This window comes from Boleophthalmus pectinirostris, unplaced genomic scaffold (genome assembly GCF_026225935.1).
Source record: "Boleophthalmus pectinirostris isolate CB_2022bp ecotype Guang Dong unplaced genomic scaffold, ASM2622593v1 HiC_scaffold_14, whole genome shotgun sequence".
Taxonomy (NCBI): Eukaryota; Metazoa; Chordata; class Actinopteri; order Gobiiformes; family Gobiidae; genus Boleophthalmus; species Boleophthalmus pectinirostris.
In genome coordinates, this window is record NW_026571047.1 from 32792135 (window position 1) to 32809659 (window position 17525).

At 40.0% G+C, this 17525-nt stretch overlaps 1 protein-coding gene across 11 annotated transcripts in view; it reads right to left on the reverse strand.

Moving 5' to 3' along the window:
- Positions 1-17525, reverse strand: part of eef2k (eukaryotic elongation factor 2 kinase) — a 77509-nt gene that overhangs the window by 14138 nt on the left and 45846 nt on the right. For 7 of the 11 annotated variants that reach the window (XM_055150028.1, XM_055150031.1, XM_020931685.2 and 4 more), the window contains 6 exons: positions 9873-10022; positions 7297-7429; positions 7075-7202; positions 5487-5685; positions 3307-3365; positions 1239-1316 (listed from right to left, as the gene is read on the reverse strand). In XM_055150028.1, coding sequence (XP_055006003.1) covers positions 1239-1316; positions 3307-3365; positions 5487-5685; positions 7075-7202; positions 7297-7429; positions 9873-10022 — 747 coding nt within the window. The remainder of the gene's footprint in view (positions 1-1238; positions 1317-3306; positions 3366-5486; positions 5686-7074; positions 7203-7296; positions 7430-9872; positions 10023-17525) is intronic. The other 4 variants (XM_020931688.2, XM_055150030.1, XM_020931686.2 and 1 more) reach the window with 1 other exon arrangement.

Sequence of the window (17525 nt, forward strand, 5' to 3'; positions counted from 1 at the left end):
CAGGCTGTCAATCAATCTCCCTACGTTTCTAGCGTAACTGACTTGCCTGCGCGCCGCCGGTACGTGGTTTACGTACGTCTGTCACACAGTCCACAGACGCAAGACGCACAGACGCTGTTTACTCCACCAACGCAACAGTTCTTAGCGGCTTTTTTTTACCTATATCTTCCTCACAGTTCACACAAAGTTTGTTGCGATGGCGACAAGAATCCAGGAGCAGTTCGCCGCAAAAGAAAGTCAGTTTTTGAGGTCGCTGAAAGAAGAAGACAAGGGGAAAAGCAGCGAAGCCAAACTAAGGTGATTCTTGTAGATTCATTCCAGCGATGGCGCGACTGAAGCAGACGCAGAGTCTAAAGACTGAAGCACTGGTCCACAAATTACTCCTGGACAGGAAACTTCTGCTTATTATGAAAACGTACTTTATTTCCAAGAGCTAGACAAACGTTTTTCAGGACACGAAAGCGATATCCTATGTCTGAAAACGTAATTTTCAAGGCAAAGAAAGAGTCCGCTTGCTGCTGCGTGTTGTAGCTAGTTCATTCGCACGGAATCTCCGCGCACTCTTCTCTGCACCCCTTTCCTGCTCCTGTCCCCGCTGCCCGATCCGCTCTTCCCCCTGCTCCTCACTTCTCCGGGTACGGAATCTCCGCGCACCGCTCCCCTCTCCTCTCTCCTCTCCTCGCTCCCTGCTCCGCTCTTCTCCCTGCTCCTCACTTCTCGTCCGTGAACGAAATGTCCACGCACCCACTCCCCCTGCTCCTCACTTCTTCACTTCTCCGTCTTGTCTAATGAACACTGTAGTTAGTTGTTTACAAGTCATGTGCACCGGCTGTAAACAAACCTGTTTCTGGCGTAAGGAGGAGGGGTGGAGGTGTTTCTACGTAGGAGCTGTAGGGGAGGGGGTGGTTTCACACATGCGCAACATTTGAAAAAGGACAAACAGTCGCTGGATTTGTCGTTCCTTGGAAAATCCTCTATACAACCTTTAAAGCTCACAAGAGTTCATTTTGTGTAATATCGGACCTTTAAAACACCCAAAGCCCTGCCACACAAAGTTAAAATACTGTATAAATAGTGTAATGTAAAAGTTGTTTATGGTGGGACATGAATGGGACATAATCTGTTTTAGAAAAGGCCAATCACCTATGGAAATATACATGACTTCAATTCGGAAAAATAAATAAATACATAAATAAATAAAATAAATTCTAATGATACTCTTGTGTTTTGGTGCGTACCCCGTCTACCTGGTCATTGGGGTCTCCTTCGCTCCTCCTCTCACTCGGATATCCACTGTCTCCTCCACTCTCCGAATCCTGCACAGAAAATCAACACTTCAGTCATTTAGGCCAGAAGCAGAAATGTTTCTATCTTCTGAACAAACAACAAAACTGCAGCGCTGTAACAAAACAACTAAAACAAGTAAAATGTATCAAATCATTAAAATAAGTCAAATATATGAAATAATTTAAATAACTAAAATATATCAAATAATTACCATATTTTTCAGACTATAAGGCGCACTTAAAATCCGTTAATGTTCTCAAAAACGGACAGTGTGCCTTATGTATAAATTCTGATTGTCTTTACTGACCTTGAACCGATTTTATGTGGTACACGAAGCTCAAAAATCTGTCAAAATGTTTTAGTAAGACTTTTGGTAAACTACAAAGCCACACCACTTGATGAATTGTCGGAGCATTACGGATACTGCAGTCAGGAGCCTCGTGGAGTAAATCCCAATTTACAGATCTTATAGTTTATGTAAATGAGCCATGTGGTTTTAAGTATCGTTTCTGTAAAACGTAAACAAATGTGCTCAAAGCTGCACTGAACACATTATTTAACATAATATTAACACATAACTTTAATATAAACACATTATTACCCGATGTATATTTGAGTCGTCCTCGTAGGAAACATTCACATTCATAATACACAAGACAGGGAGGAAATGTCGTGCGAATTACACCACGATCTGCCGATGGATCGTGGACGCCTGGACTAAGGATCGGTCTCAAGTGTCGGTCGTTCGTTTGTTTCGCTTAATGCGCCTTATGATCCGAAAAATATGGTAAAATAAGTACAATATATTAAGATAAATACTCTTGACAATATATCGATACAGCAGTTCCCGATATCGATACTGTATCATCACATTAAACGATTAAACGAGTTCAATATTTTTACACACCCCTAGTGGCGAGGTACTTCCGGTGGCTCCCTGCCCATTAACCATGCGCAGTACTGCTCTTTTCGTGTATCACGTGATCGCTTTGACCAATCAGAGTGAGAGGAGCCAGAGCGGAGAAGAGCCGAACTGACAATTAAAAAGCTGTTTTTAAGACAACAGAAGGATTTTTGAGCTCTGACATTTCTGAAAGTTTATAGGTCCCTGTCAGTCTAACATGAGCAGTTTGTGATTACGTTGCGCTCTATGAGAAAAATCCTTTCTCGGCCCAGGAACTTTTTTGCGCTGTAGTGCCAGTGAGTGTCACTACGACAACGGGAGACAACTACAAGCAGCAACACCCGTCCAGTTATTTTATTACATCCAAGCGTCCGATCAACAGGAATTCGGCCAAAAACTGATTTCACTGGTCCATACCATCTTGAGCCATGGAACATTAAAGCTACACTGTGTAATTTTTCTGTTGGAGGGTCGGATCACCTGCTTTTCTCCATGGAGATGTTATTATTTTGTCCGGAATGTTCCACAGTGTGACTTTAAAAAGCTCTACTTTACATTTATTCAATTACAGGTGATTTTACAGCTCAAAAATACCTAGAAAAACAACATTCTGACTGTGAGCGGGGCCGCCTCTCCGCAGATCTGACCTGTAACTTGGTCTGGTTTGGTCTCCATGAAGATAGACAAGCATTTAACGGAGCCTCCACCAGAAAAGTTACACAACGCAGCTTTAAAATGACCAAGAAGGCTGATAATACAACTTTAATTTGAACTTTCCACTTTTCTCCGTGGACAAAATCGTAACATTTCCTCTCGATAATCCACTGCACCGTCTCGTTTATTTGACCAGACCCTGTGGCTGCGTTTGTTTATTGACAGGGAGTCCGTGTATGTTTGTCTATGGTACGATAAGAGGTCGTGAAAACATGTTCTAATCTGTTTTCCAATATTTTGTCTCTAGGGGGCAGATTCGAGCGAGCAACGAAAACAAAAGAGTATTATTGTAACTCTGGAACTGAGCGGGATGAGAGTTATAACAGATATTTTGATGACTTTTTAAAATATTGATCTGGAAATTTGAGAAACACTGGGACTTTCTGGGTTATTTTCCTCACCCGGTGCTCTCCTGCGTTGTTGTTGAATTTTTCATGCTCCAAAGGTGTAAAAGTTATACCTGAAAGAGAAGAACAACTTATGGTTAGGACATGAAGTGGACAAAACACAAATCAGTTCCACAGAGTAACTTTTAAAATGCTTTTCTCAACATACAACACGAAAAATAATTTGACCAGAGTCTTGATTTTCAACCAGTTTCGTTTTCAAGGTGATTCAAACATGGATTTAAATAATGAATTTGACATTTTGGAACGTTGTACGCAAACACACAAACCTGTGAACCAAAAAAGAAAGCAACAACTATTTAAAGATCCATGTTTTTTATTATTATTATTATTTTTTTATTATTATTTATATTATTATTTATTTTTATTATTTATTTGTATTTTATTATTTATTTGTATTATTATTATTATTATTATTATTATTATTATTATATTATTATTATTATTATTATTATTATTATTATTATTATATGTCTGAATGTTTTAATTCTGGGGTGTAATGGTTCACAAAAAACACTGTTCTTTGTACTGTACTTTGGTTTTGATGTCACGGTTTGGTTTATTTTTGGTTCAGTTTAGAAACAAAATACAAAACCATTTGCTTGTTTTTTATTTGTGTTTTAATTAAACCAACAATTTGTTTTAACATTATTCAAACGGGAAAATAAAATAAATGCAAAGTGCTGCTTGGTCATACTAATAAGTTAAATCAAATATTCTTAATAAGCAACAAATGTTTGAAATATTATAAAACAGACAGGCCAAACTCAGGCCCAGGGGCTGAATTTGGCCTGCGATATAATTATATTTGGCCCATGAGATCATATCACATATGTATTTGAGCTGGCAGCCAGCTACAGATAGACTATAGAGACATTATTTAAAATATTATAAATATATATAAAATTAAATAAAATATTAAAATATATAATATAAATTTGTTGTTGTTATTTTATATTTTGTTTGTTCTGGATTCAGTGTTTAAGCAAAACTATTATTAAACATTTATTTTAATAAGACTTTTTTTTTATATTACATATCTCGAAAGAAGAGAAAACATGCAGATGTTGTTGAAATTTTTCAATAAATATTTAGTTTGGCCCACGACTTAGTCCCAGTTTTTAATTTTGGCCTCTGTGAATTTGAGTTTGACTCCCGTGTTATAAAAAAGAAATTCTTAAACAAAAGTAAAGTGCAGCACTAACAGTTCCAGCATGAAGTTTTACTCAAGCTTCATATTTTTGGACAGAAAAAACAACTTGTCCACACTGTCTGCAGTAAGAGCAGATCTGCTGCAGTCACAAATGGGGGGCGGAAAATCCGTGCCGGCCAAAAAGTGAAAGTGAGAACCGCATCACGACGACCGTAGTTTTGCGAGGATTCAACTGTTGTCAAGGCGGCTGCTCTAACTATAAAGCGCCGCGGGAAACACTGTCACCCCAATCACCGACGTGTTCCCTCGAGAATATTAAAGAGCCGATCCTTCTGTAGCTGCCAATTGTGCAAACTCACTCGAGCACCGAACCAAATGCCTCGTACGCAAATGGTTGGCACGAACACATGCACCATTACACCCAGATTTAATACACGTTCTTTTAATAATTACATACATTTTTTTCTGTAATCGTGCGCTCCTGCTGCTGCACACTGATATTCAACTAGAGCTTTAAAGACGCAAATTAAAGGTGTAACTTTTCCGGTGTAGGGTCTGTCACCTGCTTCTCTTGACACCACAGGGCAAAAGTTACAAGTCAGATCTGTGCAGAGGCGAGCCCACTCACAATAAGAGTGCAAGAAAGTCTTTAAGGCCAATAAAAACCCATGTTATTGAGTTAATGAGAGATGGATACGTTTCTAGATTCCAAGCGAAACAAAATCAAATCATTATGGAGACAAGAAGATGGCAGACCTGCACCAGAAAAGTTACACAGTGCGTCTTTAATGTATGTTCTGATTTCACTCCTGCATCTTGTTAAATCACACAGTTTTCAAGACAATTTTAACCTTATTTGCGGCATTTTCTAGCACATTTTTGTACTAAAAGGTGCCATTTGGACGTGTTTTAGAAGGTTGGAGTGTCATTGAATAGTTTGATCCAGAAAAGTTTGAAAACGAATCGACTAAAAAATAAAGTTTAGCTGCAGTTCTGAAAAGCATTTAGAGGCGAGACTGACCGATGGGGGAGCGGCCGATGCACTGGGGCAGAGCCAGAGGTGAACACGGGATGGAGTCGGAGTCGCTCATGTTTTCGTCGACGGAGGAAGTTTCAGAAAGACGCGAGAGGAGAGGAGGAGCCCGACCCGAGGAGAAGGTCCGGACGCGAGGAGAGCCGCAGAACTCCTCACAGCCGCGGAGCATCGTCTCTGCCGACTTCTGCGAGAGAAAGAGAAAGAGAGAAGAAGAAAAGAATCAATACATGGACAAAATCACGATGGCTGTTTTGAGGGACGGGTGATGAATCTGTGTGTCATTCGTTCATTAGTTTTTCAATATAAAACCAAAAATAAGAAAACGAAAAAACAACAATTTTCTTCATTATTTGTCTCTAAAACCAAAATGAAAAAAAAAAAAGGATAACGATTAGTTTTTTCAGCTTTCAATTCTGTGTTTAAATGAAAAATGGAAAAAAACGAATAATGACCATTTCCCGTTTACGTGATTTCCGTGACTGCGATGCCGGACTTTTGCGCTGCATACGGACTGAACCAGGATTGATCCAGGTCCGGGACCAGACCGAGACCAGACCGGGACTGAGATCAGAACTGAGGCCAGGACCAGACCGAGACTGAGACCAGACCGGGACCAGAGCGGGACTGAGACCGAGACCAGACAAGGACCAGGCCGGGACCAGACCAGGCCGGGACCAGACCAGGACTGAGACCCGAGACCAGAGGCTCAGAGCCCACGGTCTGGTCTCGGTCTGGTCTCGGTCTTGGTCCCGCTCTGGTCCTGGACCTGGATTAGTCCTGGTTCAGTCCGTATGCAGTGCAAAAGTCCGGCATTGCAGTCACAGGAGTCACGTAAATGGGAAACGGTCATTATCCGTTTTTTCCATTTTTCATTTAAACACAAAATCGAAAACTGAAAAAAACAAATAATTAACTGTTTTTTCATTTTGGTTTTGGAGACAAATAATGAAGAAAATAGTTGTTTTTTTCATTTTCATATTTCTGGTTTTATATTGAAAAACAAATGAAGGAATGACACACGGATTGTGATGCATCGTTTTCAGAATCGGCCGATACCAATCTTTTTTTGCGCTGCCCTGACAAAGCCTGGACTTCAGTGACACCGAAACCATCCTGTCGGGATTCAGAAAGACCAGAATAATTCTAACTGGAACTGATGCAGAAGAGGAAGCGACGCTCTGTTTCCCTCCGGAGGTCGAGGAGTTGTTCAGAAGTGACACCGAGGATGAAGAATTGAATGGATTTAGTGATTTGGAGTGAGATGGAGAGTTTGTTAAACTTGTTCTGTTCTGTTGTTGATGTTATAGTTTATCTGAAGAACTGTTCATATGTGACGTTAACAGTCTGTTGTTCTCTCTTCTGTTGTTGTTACTAGAACTTGACTTTCAACAGGAAATGTCGGTTCCTGCTGATTTCAAAAAATATATTTCCCCAAAAAAGCGTGACTTACATGTTTTTTCTCCTTCATTATGCATTTTTTTGGCTGGTATGACTTAATAGTCCGAAAAAAAAAAACATCATTCTTCTCTGTAAAAACTCCAGTTATGTCAAATAACAGTGAGTTCGTACTGACCAGGAGTTTGTTGGTGCAGTCGAGCTGGGCTTTCTCAGCCGGTGAAATGTCAAAGGGCGTGAGTCCCATACTCTTACAGATCTTATTACACAGATGAGAGTGGAAGAAAAGCGCCATCCCTCGCACGCCTGCAACATTACACCTTATTTAAAACTCAATTACACAAGATATGTAACAGTCTAAAATAACTGTCAGTATTTGTAACAGTAATAATTTTCATACCCAAGTTTCCGTCTCCGAAGTCGGTCCCCTTCTCTGTGTGGATCTGTGGGTCTGTGTACAAGTCTCCCACTCCCTGGATGTCGACCACGATGAGCTGGTGACCGGACCGCTCAAACGTGAAGTGACTGAAAGCCTGGAAAAGAAAAAAAAAAAAACATAAGAATTTACATGAGGCATAGTCTAGATCAGTGGTCACCAACCTGTAGATCGCGATCAACAGCTGGATCTTTGCCATGTCCCCGGTAGATCTCCAGCTTAATTCAACAATTTGTGATACTAGAAGTGCATTGAAAGTGAGCGCTTACTTTGATTTAACTTATCTGCGTGAGGTGGCCTTTTCACAAATGAAAATCATCAAATCCAAGCACAGAAACAGTCTGACTGATAGGCACCTCACAGATTGTCTCAGTTTAGCTGTCTGCAACTATAAACCAAACTTCAAAACATTATCCAAGGAAATTCAGACTCAGCCATCACCCTGAATTTGATAATAATAGAACTTCTCTCATATATACTGTTAATGCTGTTTAGTGGTCAAATTTGCACTATTTTGGTTGCTTTCACTGCATTTGGTTTGCATTTTGTTTGTATTGCAGTTGCACTTTTTTTTCTTGCAGAGAGTGTTTTAGTCCCCATTCTGTAATGAGTGTTCCTTTAGTAAGAATGCAAAAATAAAGCTGTCTAGAACTATGAACATGATCACGTTTGTTGTTATTTACGTTCATGTTGGTAGATCTTGCTCTTTCCTCAGACCAAACATGTAGATCTTTGTCTGAAAAAGGTTGGTGACCACTGGTCTAGATTCTATTGTGTTACAATCTTTGAGAGAAGACTGAAATCTGCTAAACTAATACAAGAATCCCAATCATTTCAGAACATGTTTGTAGAAGTCTAAACCAAATCCAGACATTCAAGGACAGACAGACATAAAACTGGGTCAATAATCAACAATATAATCAAGTCACAAGTCGTTTCAGACGATATAAGTAACAGATTGTTCGCAGAAAATGTTTTAGGGACTGATAGGAGTGACACAAGCTCCACTGACTCAAGACCAGAGTGACCTGTGAAAATAACAGGACTGCAGCTCTTTACAAATCAAAGCACCAGCAAGTTACGAGTTACCCAGTCACAAAGTTACCAAAGTAAAAACCATTAAGGAACACACTAAACTACTCTAACCGAGGTGAAAGGTCACGGGGTGAAAGGGGAGGGAAGATTTCCACCACGAGGTTTAGCAGCTTTTACACTGAATAAGACGACATGGAATTAAATAACAAAATGGTCCGTGTACCATTTGTTCTTTTTAATTTCAATTAAGAATAAAAAACAATAAAATGGGAAAAGTTCGTTATTTCATTTTTCCGTTTCAGGGTCAAACAAAAAAACAGATTTTGACCTCTATTTCTAATATTTAATTTAAAGTTTATTTTAGGGCCCGACCGATATATTGGTTGGCCGATATTACCGGCTGATATGGGCAGCTGGAAACATATCGGCGATCGGCTGAAAATCTTGGCGATATTTCATGTGGGCATGTTATACTTCGTTATAAAGCTTAGACTCTCTACATTATGTTCATTTTATCCAATTTACAGACAAATAAACATCCTAATGTGTGGCTCCGCATCAGTATTTATCTGCGGAGTCATTTGTCTGAGTGTGTCCCTGAACACACCACAGAGTCACGTCACTCACGTGTGTTTGTTTGCACTCGCAGACATAGATCCATGCGTGGAACACTGAGATTATTTTCTTTTTACGGACAATCGGTTTGAGTCTGGATTAAAAGGACATTTATTAGTGCAGACTTGTGATGTGGGAGGAGCCTGTGTGAGCCGGTGAGTGTTGGAAATATGTCGACTTTGAAGCTAGTTTTGGTTCGTTCTCATTGGTTAGTGATTAGCTGCTGTAGCTCCCACACATAAACAGGCTGTTTTCTATTGGTCTATTGTAAAGTGACTATATTGGCCGTATATTTGTTACTGGACCAGCATTGATATGTAAATGAGCTGTGAATGTCGCTTGGGAGCCGAAAGAGCCAGCTGCTTTTAGTGAGCCGAGCCAAAAGAGCCGGTTCTCTAAAAAGAACTGGAATCCCCATCACTAGTGTCTAGAATGTGATGCAAAAATGCCATTAGTCCAACCTACTGTCTGTAAATATGACATAAAGAGTCAGAACAATAATAAATGTTGCCTAAATAAACCCAATTTAAAATCCACCAGAGCCAAACCCAAGTTTTTTAAACTTGTCGGGACTCGGTCTCGGCCAAACATGCACGTTTTTTCTCTCCTATGCACACGCATATTTATGAAAGTTTCGTTTTCAGCTGCTGCCGCTGTCAAACTCCCACGAGTCTGCACGTGGCATAAAGAGAAAAAAGTGAGAGAAAGAGAAAACATGGCTCCCAATAAATAGCAGGTAATATTGATAATATCGGCCAACCAATATATCGGTCAGGCCCTAGTTTTTATTATAAACTATTATACATGTTATTTTCAAATTTTCCATGTCTCAATTGTTTTTTTTTTAATCTCTCAAACTATTACAAACCAGATCAACTACACAAAATGACCTGTGGAGTGAGCCTGATGTTGTCGTCTCTCACAAACCCGGAGTTTGAGTTGTATTTGATGTATTTTCCTTCGATGTAATGCTCCAGATGGAACAGAGGTTTCCCGGGTCTGTTCACCATCTCCACCACGCACATCTGCATAATGTCCACCTGCAACAAAACAAACAACAACGACATTTAAATTAGTTATTCATAGAGTTGTCACGATACAGAATGTGATTTTCAACATTAAAGATATGAAAAATTTGACTTTTGTGAGATTTAAGAAGAGTTAAAATGTAGTTACTGTCTCAAAAACAGACCTGGAGTTGTGTTTTGTTTCATTCACACATGTTTGAGTAACTCTTTATTGTATTTCAGTTTAATCTGTCTACATCTCCAAACCTCAAAATGCACTTTTCCACCTTGTGATGTCATGAAGTGGTAGTTTTCAAGTTCACAGCTCCTTTTACCTTTTGTTCAGTAGAGATCTGCGATTCCAGGACTGAAATTATCACAATTTCAAAGTTTAAAAACACAGTGGAGCACTTCCTGTATTACCACATGACATCACAAGGTGGAACAAAGTGTTTTTTGTCCCTTTTGAGAGAAGAACTAAATGTGCAGGGTTTGTGTGTTAAACATGTGTGAATGAAACAAAACACAACTGCAGGTCTGTTTGTGAAGAGGAAACAACATTAGAACACAAACCAGAAAACAGCTGCTCTCTATGGAGATGTTGCCTGGAATGTTCCACAGTATGGCATTACACGTATTTATCTCTATGGAGACGACAGGTGACACTGTAGAGCAGGAGTGACAAACTCAAATTCACAGAGGCCAATATTAAAAAAAACTGGGACTAAGTCGTGGGACAAACTAAATATTTATTGAAAAATTTGAACAACATCTGCATGTTTTCTCTTCTTTTGAGATATATAATGTTAAACCTTTTCTTATTAAAGTAAATGTTTAATAATAGTTTTGCTTAAACATTGAATCCAGAACAACCAGAATATAAAATATGAACAAAATTTCAATAAATAATGTGTCTATAGTCGATCTGTAGGCGGGCAGCTCTAATACAGGTTTGATATTATATCGCGGGCCAAATTTGAGTTTGACATGTCTGCCGTAGAGCCAAGTTATATGTCAGACCTGCGGAGAGGCGAGTCCACTCACAGAAAAAAAAAAAAGCAAGTATTTAAGTCTATAAAAAAAAAATATATATTTTACTCACTAAATCTAACACTGAAACGATTAAAGCCATACCGGAACATTCCAAACAGAGTAACAACATGGAGACAAGAAAAAAAAAATCAGACCCTCCACCAGAAAAGTTACACAGTGCATGTGGTCGTGTATATGTGTAATCCCTTAGTCGTCCAGGTCTAAACCAGGTCTAAACCAGGTCTAAACCAGGTCTAAACCAGGTCTAAACCAGGTCTAAACCAGGTCCATGGGCGTACACTAGTCTCTCTTATACTTGTTCTGATTCAGCTCAAGATCGTTCTAAAGACGTTCATAAAAGTTTTATTTTCCTCCAGAAAGAAATTATGTAACAACGTCCACAAGAGGGCGCCTACACAACACGACCTGGGCGCTGCGGCACCACGAGCTTCTACTATCAAAAAACTAATCAATACTAAAAAAGAAAGTCCCATTCACAGGACAGAAATTAACCTTTGTATGTAAATATTTAATATATCTAATGTATAATAATCTTTAATATCTAATGAACAAGAGTGGGTTAATATAAGTTTTTTTCTTCCCACTGGTTTAGTCCTGGTTCAGTCCTTGTTTAGTCCCGGTTCAGTCCTGGTTTAACCTCTGCTTAAGTGTCATAAAATGTCCTCCCCCAATGTCACATGACAAAAACAACACCACGGGCGAAGTGCAGACTGGTTAAGACCTAGTTTAGTCCTGGTTTAGTCCTGGTTTAGTCCTGGTTTAGACCTGGTTTAGACCTGGTTTAGTCCTGGTTTAGTCCTGGTTTAGACCTGGTTTAGTCCTAGTTTAGACCTGGTTTAGTCCTGGTTTAGATTTAGACCTGGTTTAGTCCTGGTTTAGGACCTGGTTTAGTCCTGGTTTAGTCCTGGTTTAGTCCTGGTTTAGACCTGGTTTAGACCTGGTTTAGACCTGGTTTAGTCCTTAGTTTAGTCCTGGTTTAGTCCTGGTTCAGTCCTGTTTAGTCCTGTTTAGTCCTGGTTTAGACCTGTTTAGTTTAGACCTGGTTTAGTCTTAGTTTAGTCCTGGTTTAGTCCTGGTTTAGTCCTGGTTTAGACCTGGTTTAGTCCTTGTTTAGACCTGGTTTAGTCCTGGTTTAGTCCTTGTTTAGTCCTGGTTTAGTCCTGGTTTAGTCCTGGTTTAGACCTGGTTTAGTCCTAGTTTAGTCCTGGTTTAGTCCTGGTTTAGTCCTGGTTTAGACCTGGTTTAGTCCTAGTTTAGACCTGGTTTAGTCCTGGTTTAGTCCTGGTTTAGACCTGGTTTAGACCTGGTTTAGACCTGGTTTAGTCCTGGTTTAGTCCTGGTTTAGTCCTGGTTTAGACCTGGATCAACTGAGGGATTACACAGATATAAAACCACATGTGAATAGAAAAGAAAGTACAACCATTAAATATTGAAAATCACATTCTATTGTCTAAAGAAAAAGTGTTTTATTATAATTGTGGTTTTGGAATCAGTAACAAAACACAAACTATGACAATTGTGTTGAACTGTCAAACTGGGAGACAGGAGGCTGGGAGGGCATCTGACACACAGGGGTACAGAGGCTGGGAGGGCATCTGACACACAGGGGTACAGAGGCTGGGAGGGCATCTGACACACAGGGGTACAGAGGCTGGGAGGGCATCTGACACACAGGGGTACAGAGGCTGGGAGGGCATCTGACACACATCATGTAAAACCACAGATACGAGGCTCCGGCTCCTTTAAGTCTCATGTTGTGGTGAGATTCTGCACTTCCCCCTGTTCTGTTGTTTTGGTCATGTGACATCGAGAGGAGCGTTTAAGACACTGTAAGCAGAGACTAAATCAGGACTAAACCAGGACTAAACCAGGACTAAATCAGGACTAAACCAGGACTAAACCAGGACTAAATCAGGACTAAACCAGGACTAAACCAGGTCTAAACCAGGACTAAACCAGGACTAAACCAGGACTAAACCAGGACTAAACCAGGACTAAACCAGGACTAAACCAGGACTAAACCAGGACTAAACCAGGACTAAACAGGACTAAACCAGGACTAAACCAGGACTAAACCAGGACTAAACCAGGACTAAAACTAGGACTAAACCAGGACCAAACCAGGACTAAACTAGGACTAAACCAGGACTAAACCAGGACTAAACCAGGTCTAAACCAGGACTAAACTAGGACTAAACCAGGACCAAACCAGGACTAAACTAGGACTAAACCAGGACCAAACCAGGACTAAACCAGGTCTAAACCAGGACTAAAACTAGGACTAAACCAGGACTAAACCAGGACTAAACCAGGACTAAACCAGGACTAAACAGGACTAAACTAAACCAGGACTAAACCAGGACTAAACCAGGACTAAATCAGGACTAAAACCAGGACTAAAGCAGGATTAAACCAGGTCTAAACCAGGACTAAACCAGGACTAAACTAGGACTAAACCAGGACCAAACCAGGACTAAAACCAGGACTAAACCAGGACTAAACCAGGACTAAACCATGTCTAAACCAGGACTAAACTAGGACTAAACCAGGACCAAACCAGGACTAAACTAGGACTAAACCAGGACTAAACCAGGACTAAACCAGGTCTAAACCAGGACTAAACCAGGACTAAACCAGGACTAAAAAAACTGGACTAAAACTGGACTAAAACTGGACTAAACTAGGACTAAACCAGGACTGAACCAGGTCTAAACCAGGACTAAACCAGAACTAAACCAGGACTAAACAAGGACTGAAGCAGGACTAAACCAGGACTAAACCTGGTTTTAAACCAGGATTAAACCAGGTCTAAACCAGGACTAAACCAGAACTAAACAAGGACTGAAGCAGGACTGAACCAGGACTGAACCAGGACTAAACTAGGACTAAACCAGGACTAAACAAGGACTAAACAAAGACTGAAGCAGGACTGAACCAGGATTAACCAGGTCTAAAACAGGACTAAACCAGGTCTAAACTAGGACTGAACAAGGACTAAAACAGGGCTTAACAAGGACTAAACCAGGACTAAACCAGGTCTAAAACAGGACTAAACCAGGACTAAACTAGAACTGAACAAGGACTAAACCAGGGCCAAACCAGGACTAAACCAGGACTACAAAGAGGCTTCAAAACAGAACAGGTGTTGCCAGGATTAAACCAGATTTAGCCAGATCTAAACCAGGACTGGGAGCAGATCAAAGCCAGAGACGACCATAGAGACCAAACAAAAACAACAGAAAAAAAAGAAAAGAAACTAGTTAATCACACATTTAACAAATAAAAAACCTGTATCTGTATCTATTTTCCCATATATTTGAGCAAAACGTATTTAATATATTGTGTAACGAGCTCTGCAGGTTAAAATAAATCTACTGCGTACGGTCTATGTCTAATTTAAAAGCGTTTTAATGTCCAATAATCAGGAAGTGAGGTGTTAGCATGCTATTTGGGCGCTTCACCGTCATGGCAAAAGTTGTGAAAAGTGCTTATAAACTCGTCGCGGTGAATATTTAGGAAGCTCTGCGGGACTTTGGACGACTGCAAACTGTTTTCAGACTTTTAAAAACAGTAAACATCAGATACAAGTGTGCAAAAATATTGGAATTAGAGCTGCTCGATTATGGGAAAAAAATCATCAGCACGATTATTTTGGTCAATACTGAAATCATGACCGGGCCCGGGGAGGCTCAAAAAGTGTAAGGAAAAGACGTCAAACTTAAAGAAACGCTTGCGGTGGACTTTTTCAAAAATAACAGCCAGCGAGCAATAGACATTTATAATAAAAACAAATAAATAAATAATAAAAACTGCATTAACGGCATTAAAATAATTAGTTAACGCAAAACTAACGCGCTGAAGTGCCCAGCCCTAATTTTATTTTACATTTATATAATTATGTCTTATTTGACACTTGTCTCTTGCTCTTTTTTGCTACTTATTTAGAATGTATTATTACCATTTATATTTTTGCTCTTTGTTATTATATTATATTGTGTTAAAGTTTTTGTCTAAGTCTATCTTGTCTAAGTTCAAAAATCACTTCATTTTTGTTGTAAAACTGCCTCCCTGTAACCCCAGAGAACCCCGCGAACACCATTATCAAAAATAGCAAGCAACTCTCCAAAAATAGAAGCCAAAAGCCGCTATAAAAAAAAGCAGATTTGGCAACTCTGGTCGTAGAAAGTCTGGCAGCAGCAGCAGCTCGGGTTTTGGGAGGACGAAGAGGAGGAGGAGGTTTGGGGGAGGAGAGAAAACACGAGGAGCTGCTCAGAATAACAATGAACGAAAACAAAAGACTGTAACGGACTTAAAGCAAATAAATTACAAGGTGCTCAAAGGGAGAGGCCACGACTGAAAGGGTTAAGAAAACGACTTAGCATTTCATTAAGCACAAAGAACTGGACCAGGACTAAACCAGGAGAATAAACAAACTTAAAAACCGACTGTACTGAGTTTTTACTGTCTTAAAAAAGGAGCATTGTGTAACTTTTCTCCATGGGTGGAAAGTAACGGATTACATTTACTCACATTACTGTAATTTAGGAGTTTTTATGAGTAATTTGTAAGTAGTTTTATAAGTAGTAAAGTGGTTTTTGAAATTGGTCATTTTACTTTTACTCGAGTATATTTTACTTCATTACATTGGAACCAACCCTTGTTACTGACTAAAAACAGATTGACAGAGGAAAAAAAAGAGAGGTTTGTTGAGAGATTAGAGCTACAAACTTTGAAAATCAACTCCTGCTCAAGCTGAAAAAGAGCTTTACAGTCTAATGTCGTCGGATCCAGTGGGCAGAATATTCTGGAGGAAACTTTGAAATTTTTTTGTATGTATTTTTTTGTTCTGCATACTTAAATTTTGGTCTAAATTTCTTTCTTTTTTATTGTAGTGTTGAGAGTTTTGTAGCCAGTGCCTCCGCTCAATTTAATTTCTCTCCAGCGACTAGGTCAGGAATCGGAATACACTCGACGGTTCGCAAAAACCCCGGAAGTGCGAGTTCAGGCACCAGCCAATCAGCGAAGAGACAGACATTCTGTGTTGGCAACGATTCACGAGATCGAGGATTTAAAGCCGGAACAAAGAGAATGTTTGGTGAATTTTATCAAGAGGAAAGACGTTATTGTCCTTCTTCCTATGGGATTTGGTGCATTACAAACGTCACGACCAAACAGCAGCGTTTGGTTAAATAAAAAAAATACCCGCCTACCGTCGAGCGAACGAATCCTAATGCTGCGAGGTCAGATGGTTTCCACAAGCTGCTTATATAATATTTCTGTAATGGGGCAAGAGAGTGGGAACTATTTATTAAATCACCAGAGGAAGTGAAGTGGAAACTGGCAGAGCCAGTTTTTAAACTGGAACCAAACCAGAACCAGAACCAGAACCAGCTTGGTGGAAAAATCCTGTATACTGCAATTACATAATGTTATAAAGTGGTGAATAAGGCTGGGTGGTAAAGCAAACAAATGATCCGGGTTTTCCCCCTTGCACTGGTTTATCTCAAATCAAAACAAATACAAACGGTTTTCAGTATCGTTTTCTTGGACAAAAACAAAACAGACTTTTATGAAACACAAAAAATAGTCATGTTTCATTTTGTGTTACACGGCTGAATGATTTCGCTCTGGAGTTCTTCAAACTTTTATTCAGGAGGAATGGATTTGATCCTGGACACATGGATTTAAATGGACGAAACATCGGTCAATGTCAGGACTTGGAAACGCCGTCAGGAGTTTGGCGAGTCCTGTTCCTCCTCGTGCCCTGTTTTTTGTGCTTTAAGCTTTTACACTGTGGCAGGAAACATCATTATATGATGGGTATGAGGCAGGCACTAGAACAGGCTGCATGTCTACAGTGAAAAAGCCTACGTGAGGAATGTTCCCAGAAATACCCAAGGCCTCTTATGCACTTGTATTTAAAGTCACGTAATTTTCACCAGTGGGCCCTTTGACCGTGGGCCCTTTGACCGTGGGCCCTTTGACCGTGGGCCCTTTGACCGTGGGCCCTCCCAAGACGCCCCTTGTGTCTCGGTGTGTCTCTGCATCCTGACAGTGACTTGTTAAGCCCAAAAAGGAAGCACATTTTCTGTGTTTGTTTTTGGATCAAGGCCGTTTGTATGTACTGTATTTTTCGGACTATAAGTTGCACTTTTTTCATGGTTTGAGTGTTTCCTGCGATTTATATATTAAAATGTTTCAGTGAAGCGTGGAGAGGCTCTAGTCTTGTGTGTGAGTCTCTGCTGCTCCTGTTCCTCCTGCACCACTGTCACTTGGCTCTACTGCACATGTCTCCTGCAGAAAGAGCCTCTGTCCTGTCTGTATCATGTCAGTCGATCGCACCATTACTTCTGTAACACTGAACAATTTAACAATGCCACCAAAAAGAAAATCATATTTTGCAGATTACAAACTGCAAGTCGTGAAATCTGCAGCTGAAAACAGTAATCAAGCAGCAGAAAGAAAGTTTTGGAGTGAGAGAGA